Source organism: Brassica napus, chromosome C9 (genome assembly GCF_020379485.1).
Source record: "Brassica napus cultivar Da-Ae chromosome C9, Da-Ae, whole genome shotgun sequence".
Classification (NCBI taxonomy): domain Eukaryota; kingdom Viridiplantae; phylum Streptophyta; class Magnoliopsida; order Brassicales; family Brassicaceae; genus Brassica; species Brassica napus.
The window spans coordinates 15,222,050-15,241,959 of record NC_063452.1 but is presented as its reverse complement, the minus strand read 5'-3'; the positions used below and the strand labels follow the sequence as shown (position 1 = coordinate 15,241,959).

The window sequence follows — 19,910 nt, the reverse complement described above, 5'->3', positions numbered from 1 at the left end:
GCTTTGATTTTAGTTATAGATTTTATTATTTTATTTGATGGTAGAAGCATTTTTACTTTTTTTGTTCATTTATTTGAACATGTAATATATTTTTAATAAATGACTGTGTTGACAATATGACTCTAAAATTCATATAATATGATCTCAAACTAAATAATTATGTTTTTTGGTATAAAACCGAATAAACCGAAAACCGACGGTATATAAACTGAACCGAAGTAAATATGAATTTAGAATGGTAGTTATATTTTACTAACCGAAATACCGAAAACCGAAAAAAACCGAACCTAAACCGAACCGATATCCGGATTGAACACCCCTAGGTTGAACAATAAAATCAAATCTGGGAGTCTTAATTACATGGAGAAGTTAATACTCCTATATCATATACGATGTAACTTCTGATTCATGTCATCATGTGAGAGGTAGCCAGGCCATTTGCTTTGCATTCAATTTGACAGTTTTTGGCTGTTCATGTTTCCTCACGGACCATCACTTGCTTCCTTTAATATTCATACGTATTGAGTCAACTGTTATGCATATATTTCATAAGGTCATTGTTTGGGAATTATAGGAGATACCCCTAAATCAGGTACATCCCATATTTTAATACCAAAGTAGATGAATGAAAAAGCTTGTACATCTTATCCAATTAAATACATTTGGTAGTGTATTCTGTGAAAATACCCTCTACCTTTTGAACAAGTTAATATATACTTAATAATCTAATCCGTATTTAAAGAGATTATAGGTAAAAGGTCTAAAGTTTCCTAATAATATTAAAAGATATCTTAGTCACGCATTTGAGATAAGTCATACAAAATTACAAATTGCCTTATTCTTTATTTGATTTCATTTTTTCTTAGTTAGTTTATCTCAAAAAGAGTATCTAAGGCGTCTCACACAGAGAAAATATGTAGAATCCATGTTATAAAAAATATATGTAAAATCCATATAATTGGATCTCTATTTATGATAACAAAATCCGAAGCATTTCTTATACTACATATATTATATATTTTTTTTGTAAGTTATACTATATATATATATATATATACAAATTTGTCTTTAACAAAAAAATATATACAAATTTGTAAGTTATACTATTATTTTGGGACGCAGAATTCAATGACGAACAGTCTTGAATACAGTGTAAAAAAACAATCGTCGTTTATTGTCTATATGGATGCAGAAATACCAGTTTGGTTTGCAGAATCTAGATGATCTTGCTAACAAAAAAAAAATGAATAAACTACTTTTCGATGATCGACGTAGCCACATACACAGCAAAATAAAATCTTGGCTCAACGATCATTGACCTCATGAACAAAAAAATGTATTTACGGTATACCAATTAATAAAACAATCAGAAAATTATCATTTCAACATTTTCCTAGCAAAATATACAATATTATTATTCTGAATTATTTAATAGCATAAGAAATTACATGTACACAATATAATTTTAAGAAATAAAATGGTAGTCAGTATTATCATTAACTAATCATGAAAATCCACAATAATTTATGAAAACAAGTATATCATTAGTTTACTACCTCCGTTTCGTCGCAAGTGGTATTGAATGACTTTATCTGCATTTGCTTCTTATATATTATAGGGAAACTTCTGTTAGATCGATAGTTTTTTTTTTCCTTTTTAATGTTTGATCGATAGTTAATAGAAAGGTAATACTTTTTGTAAAGTTATACAAATATATGGAGGTAAAACCTTTGATTTATGCAATGGAGAATATATGGGCATCATTAATTATCTTTCCAAACAAATTACATGGAATTGTTAAAGGCGACAATTATATCCAAAGGATTGGTGATCGTTTTCCTCGTTAACAAATCTCAAATTTACTCTATTTTTTTACTTTAAAAAGTCATTTTATTACTCAAATAATAGACGATCATATAAACCGGATCGAAATAGAACGACCAATATATACAAAAAATTTATGAAAAGACTTTTGTAGTTCTATCTGAATAATTTTACATTCTATTTTCGAGGAATGTAGGAAAATTTAAAAGTTGAATGCAAAATAGATGATCTGACACATACTTATATACTTTTATGACTTTTTCTTGGATTCACCCCCTAGGGTGAACCTTTAGGTTCACCAACCAATAGAAAGTTGTCATTTTAGATCTAGTATCTTTTAATTAAGGAAAGAAAATAACTTGCCAAATTATATTATGCTATTAAAATAAAAAATAAAAAAATTAAATAAATAAAAATAACAATAGTTCTAAAAAATATTATTTAAAAAAAATATTTATTTTTAAGATTTAGAGTTTAGTGTTTAAGATTTATAATTTAGAATTTATCCAAATGTTTAGTGTTTTTCCAAGAGTTTAGGGTTTACCTAAGGGTTTAGGGTTTACCCAAGGGTTTAGGGTTTACCCAAGGGTTTAAGGTTTTCCCAAGGGTTTAGGGTTTAGGATTAGAGTTTAGGGTTTAGTGTTTTGTTGACAACATGTTTAGTGTTTTTCCAAGGGTTTAGGGGTTTACCCAAGGATTTAGGGTTTAGGATTTGAGTTTAGGGTTTAGTATTAGAGTTTAGGGTTTAGTGTTTTGTTGACAACATTTTTTTTTTTGAATTCGTTTTTTATATATTATTTTTATTTATTTTTAAATTTTATTTTGAAAAAATAATATAATTTGCCAAGTTATTTGGTTTCCATAATTAAAAGATACTAGATTTAAAATGATAATTTTCTATTGGTTGGTGAACCTTTAGGTTCACCCTAGGGGGTGAACCCAAGAATAACTCTACTTTTATTCTTCTTACTGTTGTTTTCATAAACTCTGCTCTCAAACTGGCCAACAATTCCAAACCAATCTTATTTTTGTAAGCTGAACCTAAATTGTCAGCTGTCGATTTTGGTTTGTTAAGAATTGTTATTTGGTTAATAGTTCAGTGAATCAATTAGTTTAAAAATCGAACAGAAATAGTAAACTAGTTATAAAATAAAGATGGAATCGAACCACACCAATTTATAATGATTTAGATACTTTTAAAAAATAATTATTTTTATCATTGTATTCCAGATTTTGAACCAAAAATTAAACTGACGTAAAACAAAATAAACCTAACCAGATTACCCGTTATAACCGAACACCATGCCTGAACCAAACCAGTTAACTAAGATAATGCCTGCTGCTGCAAAAAGTGAAATTTAGATAATGACAAAAAATTAGTATAAGTTGTACAGATAGTCTACCAGCTTCACCGCCCATAACCATTTCCACTTCCGGGTTTCTCGTGTGCTCGTGCAAATATTGAATGGTCCTTTAGAGTTAAGCTTCAAACTCATATTACAAAAAATAAAATAAAACTATATAATAGATTACAGATGTTCATTTCATATGAGTGATTCTCAAGTTTCTCTTCTTCCGAAAACAAAACAAAGAGGAAAAGAAAATTCATAATTACAGATAGTTTAGTGGAATTTTTGTCTAATATTTTTTTTTTTTTAAATAGAAATGGAAAAAGTATTAAACAAAGCTAAAGAATAATAATAAAACTTTTTTCGTCCACCTCCTTCCAAAGGAAAACAAAATGACCATTTCACCCTCACCTTCATCTTCTTCTTCTTGGACATGTCACTACTGCCTCCAACCCCACCAAAGAGAAGGCCAGCCCGTCAAATTGCGAAACCATTTCTCTCTCTCTCTCTCGTCAAACCCATTAACCATAGCCGATAAGCCAACGAGATTACCTGTGAAAGTCTCCGTCTTTTCCATCGTTGTCCTTGTGGTAGGAATAAAATTCGTCATCTTCTCTATCAATAGAGAGAGAAAGAGATCTCCTTTCGAGATGGGTTTTTGCTTTAAAACCACTTAAGACTAAGAACAAGAAGAAGAAGAATCTGAAGATGGGTGAAGAAACAAGTGATGAATCAAGAACCAGCATCGAGAAAGCAATCGAAGCGATATCTTCACTGATCTCACTCTCTCACTCAATCAAATCCTTCACCGTCAAATGGCAACTCATCAGAACCAAGCTCGACGAGCTCTACTCCGGCCTCGCCGCCCTCTCCAATCTCGACGACTCCGGACACGACCCGTCTCTCTCCTCCCTAATCTCCGCCGTCCTAATCTCTCTAACCGACTGCTACGACCTCGCCACGCGCTGCATGAACGTCGCGTACAGCGGGAAGCTCCTGATGCAGAGCGATTTGGACGTGATGGCCGCGAGCTTCGACCGCCACGCGAGGAACCTCTCCCGGATCTACTCCGCCGGGATCCTGAGCCGCGGCTTCGCGATCGTCGTGTCGAAGCCCGGCGGCGGCGCGTGCAAGGAGGACGTCAGGTTCTACGTTAGGGATTTGATGACGAGGATGAAGGTCGGAGATCTGGAGATGAAGAGGCAGGCTTTGGTGAAGCTTAACGAAGCCATGGAGGAGGACGATAGATACGTCAAGATTGTGACTGAAGGCAACGATTTGGTTAATCTCCTTGTCGGGTTTCTTGATTCCGAGATTGGGGTTCAGGAGGAATCTGTTAAAGCTTTGTTTTTTATTTCTGGGTTTGGTTCTTACAAGTCTGTTTTGGTTCGGTCGGGTGTGATTGGGCCTTTGGTTAGGGTTCTTGAGAACGGGAGCTCTGTTGGTAGAGAAGCGTCTGCAAGGTGTTTGATGAAATTAACGGAGAACTCGGAGAACGCTTGGTCTGTCTCTGCTCAAGGAGGCGTCTCTGCACTGCTAAAGATCTGTTCTTGCGGCGAGTTTAGCGGCGAGTTGATCGCTAGCTCGTGTGGAGTGTTGAGGAATCTCGTCGGTGTTGAAGAGATCAAGAGGTATATGATCGAAGAAGACGATACGATGACCACTTTCATTAAGCTTATTGGGTCAAAGGAAGAGATTGTTCAGGTAAATTCTATTGATCTTTTGCTAAGTATGTGTTCTAAAGATGAGCAGACTCGTGAAGCCTTTGTTAGACAAGGAGGAATCCAGGAGCTAGTGAGTGTGTTATCAGATCCCAATCCGTTGTCCTCTTCTAAATCTAAGGAGATAGCGTTAAGGGCAATTGATAACTTATGTTTCGGGTCACCCGGTTGTTTGAATGCATTGCTGAGTTGCAAGTTCTTGGATCATTTGCTGTATCTTCTAAGCAATGGGGAGATCTCTGTTCAAGAATCAGCCTTGAAGGTTACGTCAAGGCTCTGTAGCTTACCAGAAGAGGTTAAGAGGATAATGGGAGACGCTGGCTTTATGCCCGAGTTAGTTAAGTTTCTTGACGCTAAATCATTTGATGTAAGACAGATGGCGAGCGTGGCGTTATACTGTTTGATCTCGGTTCCAAAGAACAGGAAGAAGTTTGCGCAAGACGACTTTAACATTGGATACATTCTCAAACTGCTAGACCATGAAGATGGGAGCAATGCGGGCAGCGATTCGGGTAGCACAAAGTTCTTGATATCTATATTGATGTCTTTAACGAGCTGCAATAGCGCGAGGAGAAAGATTGTGAGTTCAGGGTACTTGAAAAGCATAGAGAAGCTAGCAGAAACTGAAGGTTCGGATGCTAAGAAGCTTGTGAAGAAGCTGTCTATGAACAGATTCCGCAGCATGCTAAGTGGTATATTTTAATAGTTTTGTGAATTTTTTTTCTTTCTTGAGTGTATATTTTTACAAAGGTGTTTTTGTTAGTTCTCTTCCCACTAATCCCAGTCCCATGTGACCTCCAAATTCAACTACAAGAATATTAATATAGCTTTAGAATATTTCTTTTTCTTCCTTTATTTTCTTCTTTTGTTATTCTTTCTATTTAATTTGGTGAAATGAAAACAAAAAGAGTTTTTTTTTTTATATAGTGGGTATCTTAAAAAAGTTATCTTTTTAACTCTTTAATATATAGATTAAAGATTCTTCTTAGAAGCTGCAATAATTTGCACTTTTGGGATAATAGTTCTCAATCAAATGGCACTAAACTCAAATTATTTAAGGAATTAAATGATCAAACAAAGCATTTTCTTACCTTGATCCTTTACCCTTGCAACTTTAGTGAAGAAATAAATGGCAATGCGCCTAAATAAGACATACGTTAAGATCCAAGCTAAGAGATTTGGTTAGAAAAATGAAACTGAATTTAAGGAATTGTTTTTCTATGAATGCATGTAATCTTGGAAGTATATATGGAAAAGGGGAAGCACATGGTATCAAGTGATAAAGAAGCATGTGAGGTTTGTGTAGAGATAGAGTGCTATCTCCCATCTACCACACTTCAATTATACGGAGAGAGAGAAGTGAGAGTGATGGATCATCATATGAGAATTAAAAAAATGTGTATTTTTGTTACTCAAAACTTGTAGTGTTATGAGTAAGATTTGGAGGCCATGTGCGGTTGGTGGCACACAAATATGCTTATGGTAACACTTGTTCGGCTAATGGCGGCCTAGTAACTCCGGGAGACGATGGTCCTAAAAAAGACGGCTATTACAAGTTTCGGTTATAAGTTGGTAACTTGGTATAGTAGAAGTTGTGAGGATTAAAGTTGGCTATAACAAAATATTTTTTCTTAAAACCAAATGTCTTTTAACTCAACTGAAAAATATCAAAGACAAAGCCTAAAGATAACATGATCGAATCACGTTTGTGACAAAACTAATAATATATGTTGTGATTTTTGGGATTGTGAAAATTACAGACTTAGGTCCACAACCGCCTAAGTATCAATTTTACTCTTACATAAAATGACAAGTTTTTGAAATTAACATAAGCTGATCAGTTAACTAGTGCCACAACATTTTTTTATCCACATCTCTTACATATACGACAATGGACCTACTCATTTGGTGTACGAATTGGACAAAGATTTGCTCTGCGTTTGTGCAGCCAATCGTCGTGATTGCTTATCTATCTTCTGCCACTGATGAACATGAAATCCGTTAAAAGAAGAAGACAAATCCGTTGACTAGTTTCTTCTTTGTGTGGTTTGGTCAAAACCTGATATCTTGCATATTTTCATTGTCTTGTCCATTCATCCATGTGCATTTTGATCATATATACTAGGATTTAGCCACGTTTAGGTTGCATTTTGCATACATGAGTCTTTATCAGGTGTTGGAGTACCACATGGAGTTCTTGGAGGCATTTGGGTGCATTTGGAGCTCAAAAGAAGTGTTTAAAGCGATCAACGGACGAGCAGCGCACCAGAGGGACCTCACCGGAGCGACGCCGTGAAGTCGCTGTGACACACATCCCGGAGCGACCTGGCCAGAGCGACATGGAGAGGTCGCTCGCGTTTCTATCGTGAGACACCCCTCTCAGAGCGACTTGCCAGAGCGACGCTCCGAGGTCGCTCGCGTTTCCATGGCGAGATGACACAAAACGAAGCCCGGAGCGACCTCTCAGAGCGACCCACTGAGGTCGCTCCCGAAGGCCGGAGCGACTTGTCGGAGCGACATGCCGAGGTCGCTCCGCATCTATTTGCCTGTCGAACTCATGTTTTCTAAGGGCCTTTTGGTCATTTCATTATACACGTTTTGCACTTCCAAAAAACCTATGTTTTAATACTTTGTAAGCCAGAGAGGCAGGAGGATCTTTTTTTGGGGAGAGGACAACTAGTAAAACTTCTTTTGATTCATATTTCATTGCTTTCATCTTGTGTTCTTGTTGATTTCTTATCTATTTCTCTACATGATTAATCTGAAATCCAATATGGGTTTAAGAGGAATCATGGAGATTAGTGAGTAATCACCTTTTGAATTCATGGGTTAGGGAGATCAAGGGTGATTATGTTAGTTCTAAGATGTTTTAGTGTAGATCATTCTTGTTCCTTGCTAGTAGAGTATTCATAATGCATCTTCTGAGTTGGCCACTCAAAAGTTGATCAATAGGTATTTTCCCACCCACAAGGTGTTTGATGAAATGCCTGAGACAACTCTCCTAGGCTTTTAGTATACTTTGCCAAAGACATTTGTTGTTAAAGGTGCTAAGATAGCTAATAGACTTGTTAGTAATGATTGCTTTCACATTATTCAACCAAAGACATTTGATGTTTGAGATATGTTAGCAAATGAGCATTCATCTAGACATAGAGCTTGCTTAGAATTGTGTCTAGGCTTAAGGTCGATAGTTTGATTGATCATTTGCCATCCTTAGTTTGATACTTGATCACCCAAGGTCTAATCCCTATGCCCATGAGTTCTCTTTTCCCTTAGTTAAGAAAGTATCATTCTGTAATAGCTTTCTAGTATTAGTAGTAGTTTAAAACCCATCTAAATCATTGGTTACACTTAGATTAAGTGAGTACTTGCATTCTCGGTGCTTTGATATCCCTCAGAACTGGTTCGACAATCATTTATACTACAACATTTGTCTTAGGAGCCTTGAAAACTCCTAACATCAAATTGGCGTAGTTGCCAAATTCTGAGTAGATTTGAACATTGAGATTTAGTCACTTACTTGAGACTAAGTCATTATTTTCTTTTGTTCCTGATTCTCCTTCTTCACCTCCCTTTCATCTACAGGTGTATGAACTTGCGGAGCAGGGGTCCATCAAATCTAGTTCCAAGAGCAGCAGACATCAGAGCTTTAGAGAGAGAGTGTGCTAGAAAGAGAAGAGAAGAAGAGCAACATGCTCACTTGCAGAGATTGGATACTGACATGGGAGACATACCTCAAAATGATGCGAACGCCGATGGAGCTAACAACGTTCCACCACAGCGAGCAGCTCGACCCATTGGCACTTATGACCGCCCCAACATTCATGGTCATAGATTGGGAATCCGAACACCCGCCGTGGCAGCCAACAACTTTGAGATCAAATCAGGACTCCTCAACATGATCGAGAACAACAAGTATCATGGCTTGGCTCTAGAGGACCCATTTGATCATTTGGACAAGTTCGACAGCTACTGTGAGTTGTCAAAAACCAATGGTGTGTCCGAAGATGCCTTACAACTCAAGCTATTTCCTTTCTCTTTGGGGGATAAGGCACATTAGTGGGAGAAGTCTCTACCCAGCGACTCTATCACCACTTGAGATGACTGCAAGAAAGCATTCTTGGAGAAGTTCTTCTCTACTTCAAGAACTGCTAAGCTGAAAAATGAGATCTCCAGCTTTCAACAGAAGGGTTTGGAAGGATTCAGTGAAGCATGGGATATATTCAAAGGCTACCAAGCTTAATGCCCTCACCATGGTTTCTCTAAGGAAAGCCTGCTGAGCACATTCTACCGGGGTGCTCTTCCTAAGTACAGGGTCAGACTGGATACAACTAGCAATGGGTTCTTCTTGGGAAGAACTGAGGAAGATGTAGAAGAGCTGGTTGACAGCATGGTAAAGAGTGATGCAGTCTACAGTGGAGACCACGACAGAGGCAGTAGAACAGATGACAAGCAGACGAGGAAGAAGTTGAAGGCTCTACAGGATAAGATAGATATCCTCATTGCTGATAAAACCACCCAAGAGCAGCTGCACTTTGTTGGTAACCCAAACCAAGACGCCACACCTGTTGTTCAGGAAGTTGATGGTTTGGAAGGGCAAGAAGAGTTGTGCTTCATCAACAGCAATGGTACCTGGTACAAGAAAGAGCCAAACTTTCAGTACAACAACTACCAACAAAGATCTTACCCCAACAACCAACAGAGTGGTTATCAGCCTAGAAACAACCAGCAAGGCAGCTATGAGCCTCAGCAAAACCCCTCGTCTGGTTCCTCTGCTCCTCAAGAGAGCAGCACTGATACCTTACTGAAACAAATCTTGGAGTCTCAGACTAGAAGTGAAAAGCATGTTGGTTATGAGTTGAAGAACCTTCATTCCAAAATTGATGGGAGCTACAATGAGCTCAACAACAAATTCTCACATCTTGCTTCTACAGTCAAGAATTTAGAGAATCAGTTTGCTTCCATGAACACTTACCAGAATCGCCAGCAAGGATCTTTACCTGGAAAATCTGACCAAAACCCCAAGGAGGCCAAAGCTATCACCCTTAGGAGTGGTAAGCAGTTACCTCCTACAACCCTCACCAGGGATGCTGAGAAAATAGGTGAGGAGGTGGCCATCAACTTAGATGTTGATGTGGTAATTGTTGATGAGAAGACCAATGATGAGATTTTGGAGAAGATTATGGAAGCTAAAGGTAAAGGAAAGGTTGGAGAAGAGAAGAAAACAATACACGATGGTGAAGCTGCTGTTCCAGCAAGTGAGAATTCTTCTGTTCCTCCCCCTTATGAACCCAAACTTTCATTCCCTGGTAGATTCAAGAAGCAACTGCTAGAGAAGTACAAGGCTCTGTTTGAGAAGCAAATGAGTGAAGCTCATGTTGCAATGCCCATCATCGATGCTCTCATGTTGATTCCTCAATACAACAAGTTTCTGAAAGATGTTGTAGCTGCAAAGAAGAAGGAGATGGAAGGCATGATGATTCTTACCCATGAGTGCAGTGCCATCATCCAGAGGCTTGATGTTCCAAAGAAGTTAGAGGATCCAGGATGCTTCACACTACCTTGTGCTCTTGGACCTATGGTATTTGAGAAATGTCTCTGCGATTTGGGAGCTAGTGTCAGCTTGATGCCTTTGTCTGTTGCAAAGAAGCTTGGATTCACTCAGTACAAGAAGTGTAGACTCTCTCTGGTGTTAGTGATCGTTCAGTGAAGTACCCTGTGGGCATCTTAGAGGACCTCCCTGTGAAGATTGGAAGGTATGAGATACCTACAGATTTTGTGGTGCTTGAGATGAGTGAGGAGGCTCAAGACCCATTGATTCTAGGAAGGCCATTCTTAGCTACAGCAGGAGCTATTGTTAATGTGAAGGAAGACACGATTGATCTCCATTTGGGTAAAGAGAACATCCTCCACTTTGACATCAAAGGGAAAATGAGAAAACCAACTGTGTTCGGGCAAGCCTTCTACATTGAAGAGATGGACACTCCTGCTGATGAGCACCTTGAAGAGTTACCACCTGAGGATGACGAGGAGGGAGCATTTCCCTCTACTCATTCCCCATAGAAGGTAACCCACCACACTCCTTTGTATATACCAGTTCATATTTTGCATTTTAGTTGTCTTTTGGGTATCTCTCTCTCACTCACACAGAGACTGTGTGATTTAAGTCTGGGGGAGGTACCAAGTATTTGATCATGTTCGCTTTGATGTTGTTTCATGGAGTCATGCATTGCATACCTATTTGCATATAAAAAAAATCATTTAGTTTGCATCATTTGCATTTCTAGGAGAGTCTAGAGCATATAGGTTGCATTTACTTGCATTTGGAGTAATGATTTTAAATGCCTTGTAAAGAACACTACTTTGCACCTAAGTAGCTTATGCACCTCTCAAAAAGACTTGTATGCTTCGAGCCTTGAAAACTCTTCCTGAAACTTGTTGATTGCTGAAACTCAACCTTTGAAGCCAACTACAACCTTGTTTGAACTGAACGAACTTAATGCTTCTTGCTTATGGTCCCTTGTGTACTGAGTCATGGATATACACACTTGAGTTGTCACATCCTTTATGCCAATCTTTTTGACAAACTCGAGTGGTACACCATTCCCAAAACCCTTCCTTCCTTTTGAGCTTTCATTATTTGATGAGTGAGGCCTTTTTCGGAAAGCCTTACATGTGCATAATGTTGAGAGTATCGGGAACGACAATGCTTGGTCTTCATTCTTGCTAGATTAGGCACTCTATTGTCTAGCTATAGGTGGGGGTGAGTGTTGTGACTATGGCTTGGAAGCATGAAAAGTTCGAAGGAAAAGAATAAACTCTTTGTGTTTAAATGGATAATCTTATTGGAATTAATAGATAAACGTCTAGCTCGAGTTTATGAAAAGTCTTGGCCCCCGAAAAAAAAAAGAATATAAAAGAGAAAAAGAAAAAAGAAAAAAATATATAAAAAAAAGTAAAAAAGAAAGAAAATGGGGTTAACAAAGTTGTTTAGAGCTAAGATTTGTTTAGAAGTTGAGAAAATCCTTTATAGATTTCAAAGAAAAAGAGTATTATGTGCAAAGTGTTCTTGGGATCTTTTGGTGAGAAATGAGAGTTGGGTTTGACATTGGGAAGTGATTGTGTAACTTGTATGTTTGGGAAAATGGTAGAACAATGGAGATTGAGCATTGTATGCATGAGTTGGTCCATTTCTTAGATATATTATGTGCAATGTCAAGGCTACTTGTCTTGAGAGTAAACTACCTTTAAAGATCATGTGTTTTGAACCTCTTGACTCACTTGAATAAAAGCCTTCCCTTTACTCAACCAAATGATTTGGACCAATTGACCATTTGCAAGAATTCACTTGATGTTTTATGCTTAATGAATGTGAGAGTTGGTTGATTTGAATGTGTGGATGCTTGATGATGAGTATAAGGGCAAAAGGAGTTGAGATAGGCCTAGAGAAGCTAGAGTGTAATAAGAGAGTGTGCTCATGTTGGATTAGATGTTGAATTGAGTGCTAGTTGTGTTTCTTTTGGCTATGAGCTCCCACCTTCAAACCTCTCTCCCTATGAGTTCTATAAAGTTCACTTGTGGACAAGTAAAAGAACAAGTTTGGGGGAGTTGATATCTTGCATATTTCCATTGTCTTATCCATTCACCCATGTGCATTTTGATCATATAGACTAGGATTTAGCCACGTTTAGGTTGCATTTTGCATACATGAGTCTTTATCAGGTGTTGGAGTACCACATGGAGTTCTTGGAGGCATTTGGGTGCATTTGGAGCTCAAAAGAAGTGTTTAAAGCGATCAACGGACGAGCAGCGCACCAGAGGGACCTCACCGGAGCGACGCCGTGAAGTCGCTGTGACACACATCCCGGAGCGACCTGTCCAGAGCGACATGGAGAGGTCGCTCGCGTTTCTATCGTGAGACACCCCTCTCAGAGCGACTTGCCAGAGCGACGCTCAGAGGTCGCTCGCGTTTCCATGGCGAGACGACACAAAACGAAGCCCGGAGCGGCCTCTCAGAGCGACCCACTGAGTTCGCTCCCGAAGGCCGGAGCGACATGCCGGGGTCGCTCCGCATCTATTTGCCTGTCGAACTCATGTTTTCTAAGGGCCTTTTGGTCATTTCATTATGCACGTTTTGCACTTCCAAAAAACCTATGTTTTAATACTTTGTAAGCCAGAGAGGCAGGATGATCTTTTTTTGGGGAGAGAACAACTAGTAAAACTTCTTTTGATTCAGATTTCATTGTTTTCATCTTGTGTTCTTGTTGATTTCTTATCTATTTCTCTACGTGATTAATCTGAAATCCAATATGAGTTTAAGAGGAATCATAGAGATTAGTGAGTAATCACCTTTTGAATTCATGGGTTAGGGAGATCAAGGGTGATTAGGTTAGTTATAGGCTGTTTTAATGTAGATCATTCTTGTTCCTTGCTAGTAGAGTATTCATAATGCATCTTCTGAGTTGGCCACTCAAAAGTTGATCAATAGGCATTTTTCCACCCAAAAGGTGTTTGATGAAATGCCTGAGACAACTCTCCTAGGCTTTTAGTATACTTTTCCAAAGACATTTGTTGTTAAAGGTGCTAAGATAGCTAATAGACTTGTTAGTAATGATTGCTTTCACATTATTCAACCAATGACATTTGATGTTTGAGATATGTTAGCAAATGAACATTCATTTAGACATAGAGCTTGCTTAGAATTATGCCTAGGCTTAAGGTCGATAGTTTGATTGATAATTTGCCATCCTTAGTTCGATACTTGATCACCCAAGGTCTAATCCCTATGCCCATGAGTTCTCTTTCCCTTAGTCAAGAAAGTATCATTCTGTAATAGCTTTTTAGTATTAGTAGTAGTTTAAAACCCATCTAAATCATTGGTTGCACTTAGATTAAGTGAGTACTTGCATTCTCGGTGCTTTGATATCCCTCAGAACTGGTTCGACAATCATTTATACTACAATATTTGTCTTAAGAGCCTTGAAAACTCCTAACATCAAAACCTTCTCTGCCGTTTGGACTCTCTTAAAAGTCTCTATAATGAGTGAAAATATTTCAATGAGAATGGCACATAAATCCAATTTTACATAAGTACTCACCTCACAATTCTGAATACCAGGTGGCAACCAACGTTGAAGAATCAAATTAAGAACAAAACTCATGAGGAAACACTTGGCTCCTTAGAATATTTGTTTTCTTCAACAGAGAAGAGATCATTGGTACGTTGGAGTATGGGACCTCATACACAAACCAAAAGGTCCGGATGTACCATATACGGTGACGAGGCTTTTCATAAAAAGGCCTTGAGAGGGGACTTTGTAATGTAATCTCAGATACAAAATCTTCAGGTGATGGATCCGTCTCACTTTTCCAGGAAGTTAACACACGTTTCTCGTTGCGAGGAGTGTTTGATCCAATAATGGTGTTTATTCTGAAATGTTTGTTGAATCAATACAATAAAAAAATCTAAAAATGATGATTAGATTCTTTGAGGCTTAAGAGAAATCTTGAAAGAATCAAATGAGAAATGAACATGAAAAAGAGTATAAAAGAGATCATATTGATTATAGATTACATTACAAAGATGTTTGAACTGTAAAGTGAACCTATGAATCAATTAGATCTCTATATGAAAGTGTCTCCAGTCTAAGAATGGAGAAAGATATTCATAATCAAGAGAAAGATCTCTTTATTTATACAATGATAAAGTCTAGGGCTTCCTAGCCAAATGAGCCTAGTTTCTTGTCTTGTAGGCCTTGCTAGAGGATTAAGATCCACCCCCAACAGTAAGCACCCCCAAATTCGTAGAGGGAGACGAGATTGATCTCTGCGAATTTTACGAATAGGGTTTATAAGAAAATGAACTAGGCACATACCCATGTCGTAGACGATTGCCATGAACGGACTGTCGTGGTTAGGTTGCCATAAACGAAGTGTCATGGATGGACTGTCCCGGGAAAGCTGTCGTTGACAAACTTCTGATTCCGATCGGACCTCCGGGGACGGTTGTGCGAACGATCTGTGAGGACAGTGTTCTGAACCACCCGAAAGAATTGCCATGGATGAAATGTCAATCAACAAACTGCCAAAGACAAGTCGGCATAGACATCGTCATGAACGTACCGCCATGAAAAAAATGCCGCAATCGAATCGCCGTGGACGGGCGTGTCTTCGTGGTATTGTTGCGATAGGCGGAATGATCCCATGATGAAGTCTCGAGCTTTGATGAGTAGGAGACGCGGAGACGTCAAACAATATCAAAACGTCTTTGTCGAGGTCCAAGCTTAAAGAGATCAAAGCACCTTCGAGGTGAAGATGTGATCTTGTGAAGGTGAGTGGGATGCCTATCATAAGATGACGAGATGATTGGTTAGTCATTATCACCCCACTTGTGACGAGATGATATCTCAAGTCTTTTCTCAAATGGAAGTTTTGGCCTCCACACCATAAGAAAAGTCTTGGTCTCCACTTCACGCTACTTTTGCTGTTGTTAATCAACGTTAGAGGACGTCTCTTATAACGGGTCAGATCAAGTCCTAGTTGCCGATGAACTTCGAACGGGAGCGGTGACATGTCTCACGTACTGTGGAATCGTGACAGCAGCGGTAACGATCTGGAGGATGCCTTGCGAGATGTTGCAATCTCCACTTCTCAAAATGAGTTGTGATGAAGATGAAACACAACTGTTTCCGTTGGGGTTGGAAACAGACTCGGTGACCTCGCGACGAGTCTCTCTAGAGCATCTAGCTCACATGATCGCTACTGTCCGGGATTAGAGAGGCGACTGGAATGATCTTGGCTAGTGAATAAGCTTGTGAAGCTGAGTGGAATCATAACAGCGGAAGTGACAAGCTGGAGCAAACTGACGCGGTGTCACAATTCAAGAACAGAGCCGAACTCGTTTCTCAGCTGCCGTTGATGGAGCTTGGAAACAGTATGGGCTTTCGTTGAAGAAGCTAGCTCGGGATGGAGCTTGAGAACTGAAAGATGGGGCGTGTCCGAACCAAGACCGTGAAGAAATCAACTCGCCAAGTCATCGAGAAGTACTACTCTCGCATAACACTCGACTTCCACACCAACAAGAAGATCCTCGAAGAAGTTGGGGTTTTCTCATATCGCGCCTTGATCCCAGCAGGCCGCAAGCTTGATGACGAAGTTCCAAAAAGAACAGAGCTGCTATCACCGCACAGCCGCCATTGATGGAGCTTGAAAACAATATGAGCTTTCATTGAAGAAGCTGGCTCGGGATGGAGCTTGAGAACGTCGTCACTGGTAGAGCCTGATAGGTCGCGCCCCCTTTCCCTTTGACGAGAAGCTCGATGCCTTTGAAGAGACTTGGAGCCGTTGACGACGTTGTCAAACTGGTGAGTTGTCTGAATTGAGAGCTCAAGCTCGATGCTCTCCCCCGACAAGCCTTTCTTGGATATAAAGCTCGTACATTTGAAGCTCTGGTCAGGAGATGAGGGGCTCTGGGTCGGCACTTTGGCGCTAGAAGGAGGGGGCCAAAGAGAACTATCTTAAAAGCATTTCATACTTGGGAAAATCTGAGATATGTGCTCATCGATCTCGGTTCATACAAACGCTAAAAAGATAAGTTTCACAACCTTATCTTATTGTTAAAATTGGATTCGAGATTATGGCTACACACGCTTAGTCTACTAAAGATTTTTCCTTTTATAAAAAATAATAAAAAATTATTTTTTCTTACTTAGGAGGAGTCGTGACTCGTTACCGACGACACGACTCTGGGAGATCGAATCAAAGACGGACGACGCCGATGGGTCTGTGGCTGTTTTCTCGCATCGGTCGAGTTCTGTTCCATCCCTGCCAACGACGAGCTAGCCTGTGACGGAAGGAGAAAAGAGAGAGATCTTCCTCACCTCGACGGCGGAGGAGTCATGACCGACGACGACTCTCAGATAGAGCTCTGGCAAAGGAAGCAGAGGCAGTCGCGGGTCGATCCTAAGCTGACGAGATTCAAACAACATCTAATCTCCGGCGAGCTTGTAAAAGGACGAGGTCGTCGTTGCTTCCTCAGATCCGTCGAGCTCCATCTCCAGTCTTCACCAGACACCTAGCGGGATTTGGGTCGAAGAAAACAGATCCCGTAATCAGATGATGACGAGATGACGAGAGAAATCAACAAAAGGCTCGTCCTTTAAGATCAACAGATCGAAGCTAAGAGAGATCGATGATAACATGTCAAAGTTTGAAGCTTTCATCTCTCGATCCGCCGGTGAAGCTTCCAGGATCCGCCGGTGAAATTAACGGCATCTCGCCGCTTCTGCGCAAAAATGCCGACCCAGAGCCCCTCATCTCCTGACCAGAGCTTCAAATGTACGAGCTTTATATCCAAGAAAGGCTTGTCGGGGGAGAGCATCGAGCTTGAGCTCTCCATTCAGACAACTCACCAGTTTGACAACGTCGTCAACGGCTCCAAGTCTCTTCAAAGGCATCGAGCTTCTCGTCAAAGGGAAAGGGGGTGCGACCTATCAGGCTCTACCAGTGACGACGTTCTCAAGCTCCATCCCGAGCCAGCTTCTTCAATGAAAGCTCATACTGTTTCCAAGCTCCATAAATGGCGGCTGTGCGCTGATAGCAACTCTGTTCTTTTTGGAACTTCGTCATCAAGCTTGCGGCCTGCTGGGATCAAGGCGCGATATGAGAAAGCCCCAACTTCTTCGAGGATCTTCTTGTTGGTGTGGAAGTCGAGTGTTATGCGAGAGTAGTACTTCTCGATGACTTGGCGAGTTGATTTCTTCATGGTCTTGGTTCGGACACGCCCCATCTTTCAGTTCTCAAGCTCCATCCCGAGCTAGCTTCTTCAATGAAAGCCCATACTGTTTCCAAGCTCCATCAGCGGCAGCTGAGAAACGAGTTCGGCTCTGTTCTTGATTTGTGACACCGCGTCAGTTTGCTCCAACTTGTCACTTCCGCTGTTATGATTCCACTCAGCTTCACAAGCTTATTCACTAGCCAAGATCATTCCAGTCGCCTCTCTAATCCCGGACAGTAGCGATCATGTGAGCTAGATGCTCTAGAGAGACTCGTCGCGAGGTCACCGAGTCTGTTTCCAACCCCAACGGAAACAGTTGTGTTTCATCTTCATCACAACTCATTTTGAGAAGTGGAGATTGCAACATCTCGCAAGGCATGCTCTAGCTCGTTACCGCTACTGTCGCGATTCCACAGTACGTGAGACATGTCACCGCTCCCGTTCGAAGTTCATCGGCAACTAGGACTTGATCTCCGTCACCGTTATAAGAGACGTCCTCTAACGTTGATCAACAACAGCAAAAGTAGCGTGAAGTGGAGACCAAGACTTTTATTATGGTGTGGAGACCAAAACTTCCATTTGAGAAAAGACTTGAGATATCATCTCGTCACAAGTGGGGTGATAATGATTAACCAATCATCTCGTCATCTTATTATAGGCATCCCACTCACCTTCACAAGATCACTTCTTCACATCGAAGGTGCTTTGATCTCCTTAAGCTTGGACCTCGACAAAGACGTTTTGATATTGTTTGACGTCTCCGCGTCTCCTACTCATCAAAGCTTGAGACTTCATCATGGGATCATTCCGCCTATCGCAACAATACCGCGAAGACACGCCCGTCCACGGCGATTCGATTGCGGCGTTTCTTTCATGGCGGTATGTTCATGACGATGTCTATGGCGACTTGTCTTTGGCAGTTTGTTGATTGACACTTCATCCATGGCGATTCTTTCGGGTGGTTCAGAACACTGTCCTCACAGATCATTCGCGCAACCGTCCCCGGAAGTCCGATCGGAATCAGAAATTTGTCAACGACAACTTTCCCAGGACAGTCCATCCATGACACTTCGTTTATGGCAACCTAACCATGACAGTCCGTTCATGGCAATCGTCTACGACATGGGTATGTGCCTAGTTCATTGTCTTATAAACCCTATTCGTAAAATTCGCAGAGATCAATCTCGTCTCCCTCTATGAACTTGGGGGGGGCTTACTATTGGGGGTGGATCTTAATCCTCTCGCAATGCCCACAAGATAAGGAACTAGGCCCATTTGGCTAGGAAGCCCTAGACTTTATCATTGTATAAATAAAGAGATCTTTCTCTTGATTAGGAATCTCTTTCTCCATTCTTAGACTTGAGACACTTTCATATAGAGATCTAATTGATTCATAGGTTCACTTTACAGTTCAAACATCTTTGTAATGTAATCTATAATCAATATGATCTCTTTTATACTTTTTTTCATGTTCATTTTTCATTTGATTCTTTCAAGATTTCTCTTAAGCCTCAAAGAATCTAATCATCATTTTTAGATTCTTTTATTGTATTGATTCAACAAACATTTCAGCATAAATACCATTATTGGATCAAACAAGGAGTATGCATACATGAGAGATGTGGGTGACATCATAGTATCACATGATCCATAGGAGAGCTCAGAGTTTGCCATACTGACAAAGGACTTGATGTGGTTATAGCTGCATAGCCACAGTTCAAGAACAAGGTTGTTGTCAAGATCAAGCATACAACAATACCATTTTTTGAGATTTCAACAATTGAACAAAAAGATTTTTTTTTGGTGAACTCGAAGAAATGAAATAACAATTCTACTTTAGTTTCATCTATAAACATATAAAATAACTTGTCTTGTCCTAACCATGTGCTAGTGGTCGGGTGGTAGCATGGGGTTCCAGCATCGCTAAGCGAACTGAGTTTGAATCCGACGACACTCAGATATCCCTAACACGTGGCCACCGGTGATTTAACATTCCCTCGCCAGGGAACGGTTTACCATTTTTTTTTTTTAGTTTGTCTTGTCCTACTTAGGACACCCAAAGTTGTTCGACATCATAGTTCACAACACTCGACTTTGTCAAAGTATTTTTTTACTCTCAGGTGCATTGAAGTCTCAGCATCAATCATCAATCATCAATCCTTTAATTTTGGCGTTGAAACAATCCATTTCCGCCAAGTCTAACCATAAGTCAATTTTGTGTCAAAACACAAGAGTCAAAGC

General features: G+C 39.9%; 1 protein-coding gene and 1 non-coding gene across 2 annotated transcripts; one reads left to right on the top strand and one right to left on the bottom strand.

Annotated features, from left to right (window-relative positions):
• Positions 1 to 3,611: 3,611 nt before the first annotated feature.
• LOC106391168 (vacuolar protein 8) lies at positions 3,612 to 5,744 on the top strand. Its single transcript, XM_013831758.3, has one exon. The coding sequence runs from the start codon at positions 3,882 to 3,884 to the stop codon at positions 5,595 to 5,597; it is 1,716 nt and encodes a 571-aa protein (XP_013687212.1). The 5' UTR covers positions 3,612 to 3,881; the 3' UTR covers positions 5,598 to 5,744.
• A 3,303-nt stretch (positions 5,745 to 9,047) lies between these two features.
• LOC125593594 lies at positions 9,048 to 9,154 on the bottom strand. The gene has a single exon (XR_007329496.1). It is a non-coding gene; the product is annotated as a small nucleolar RNA R71 (small nucleolar RNA).
• Between the last annotated feature and the right edge of the window lie 10,756 nt (positions 9,155 to 19,910).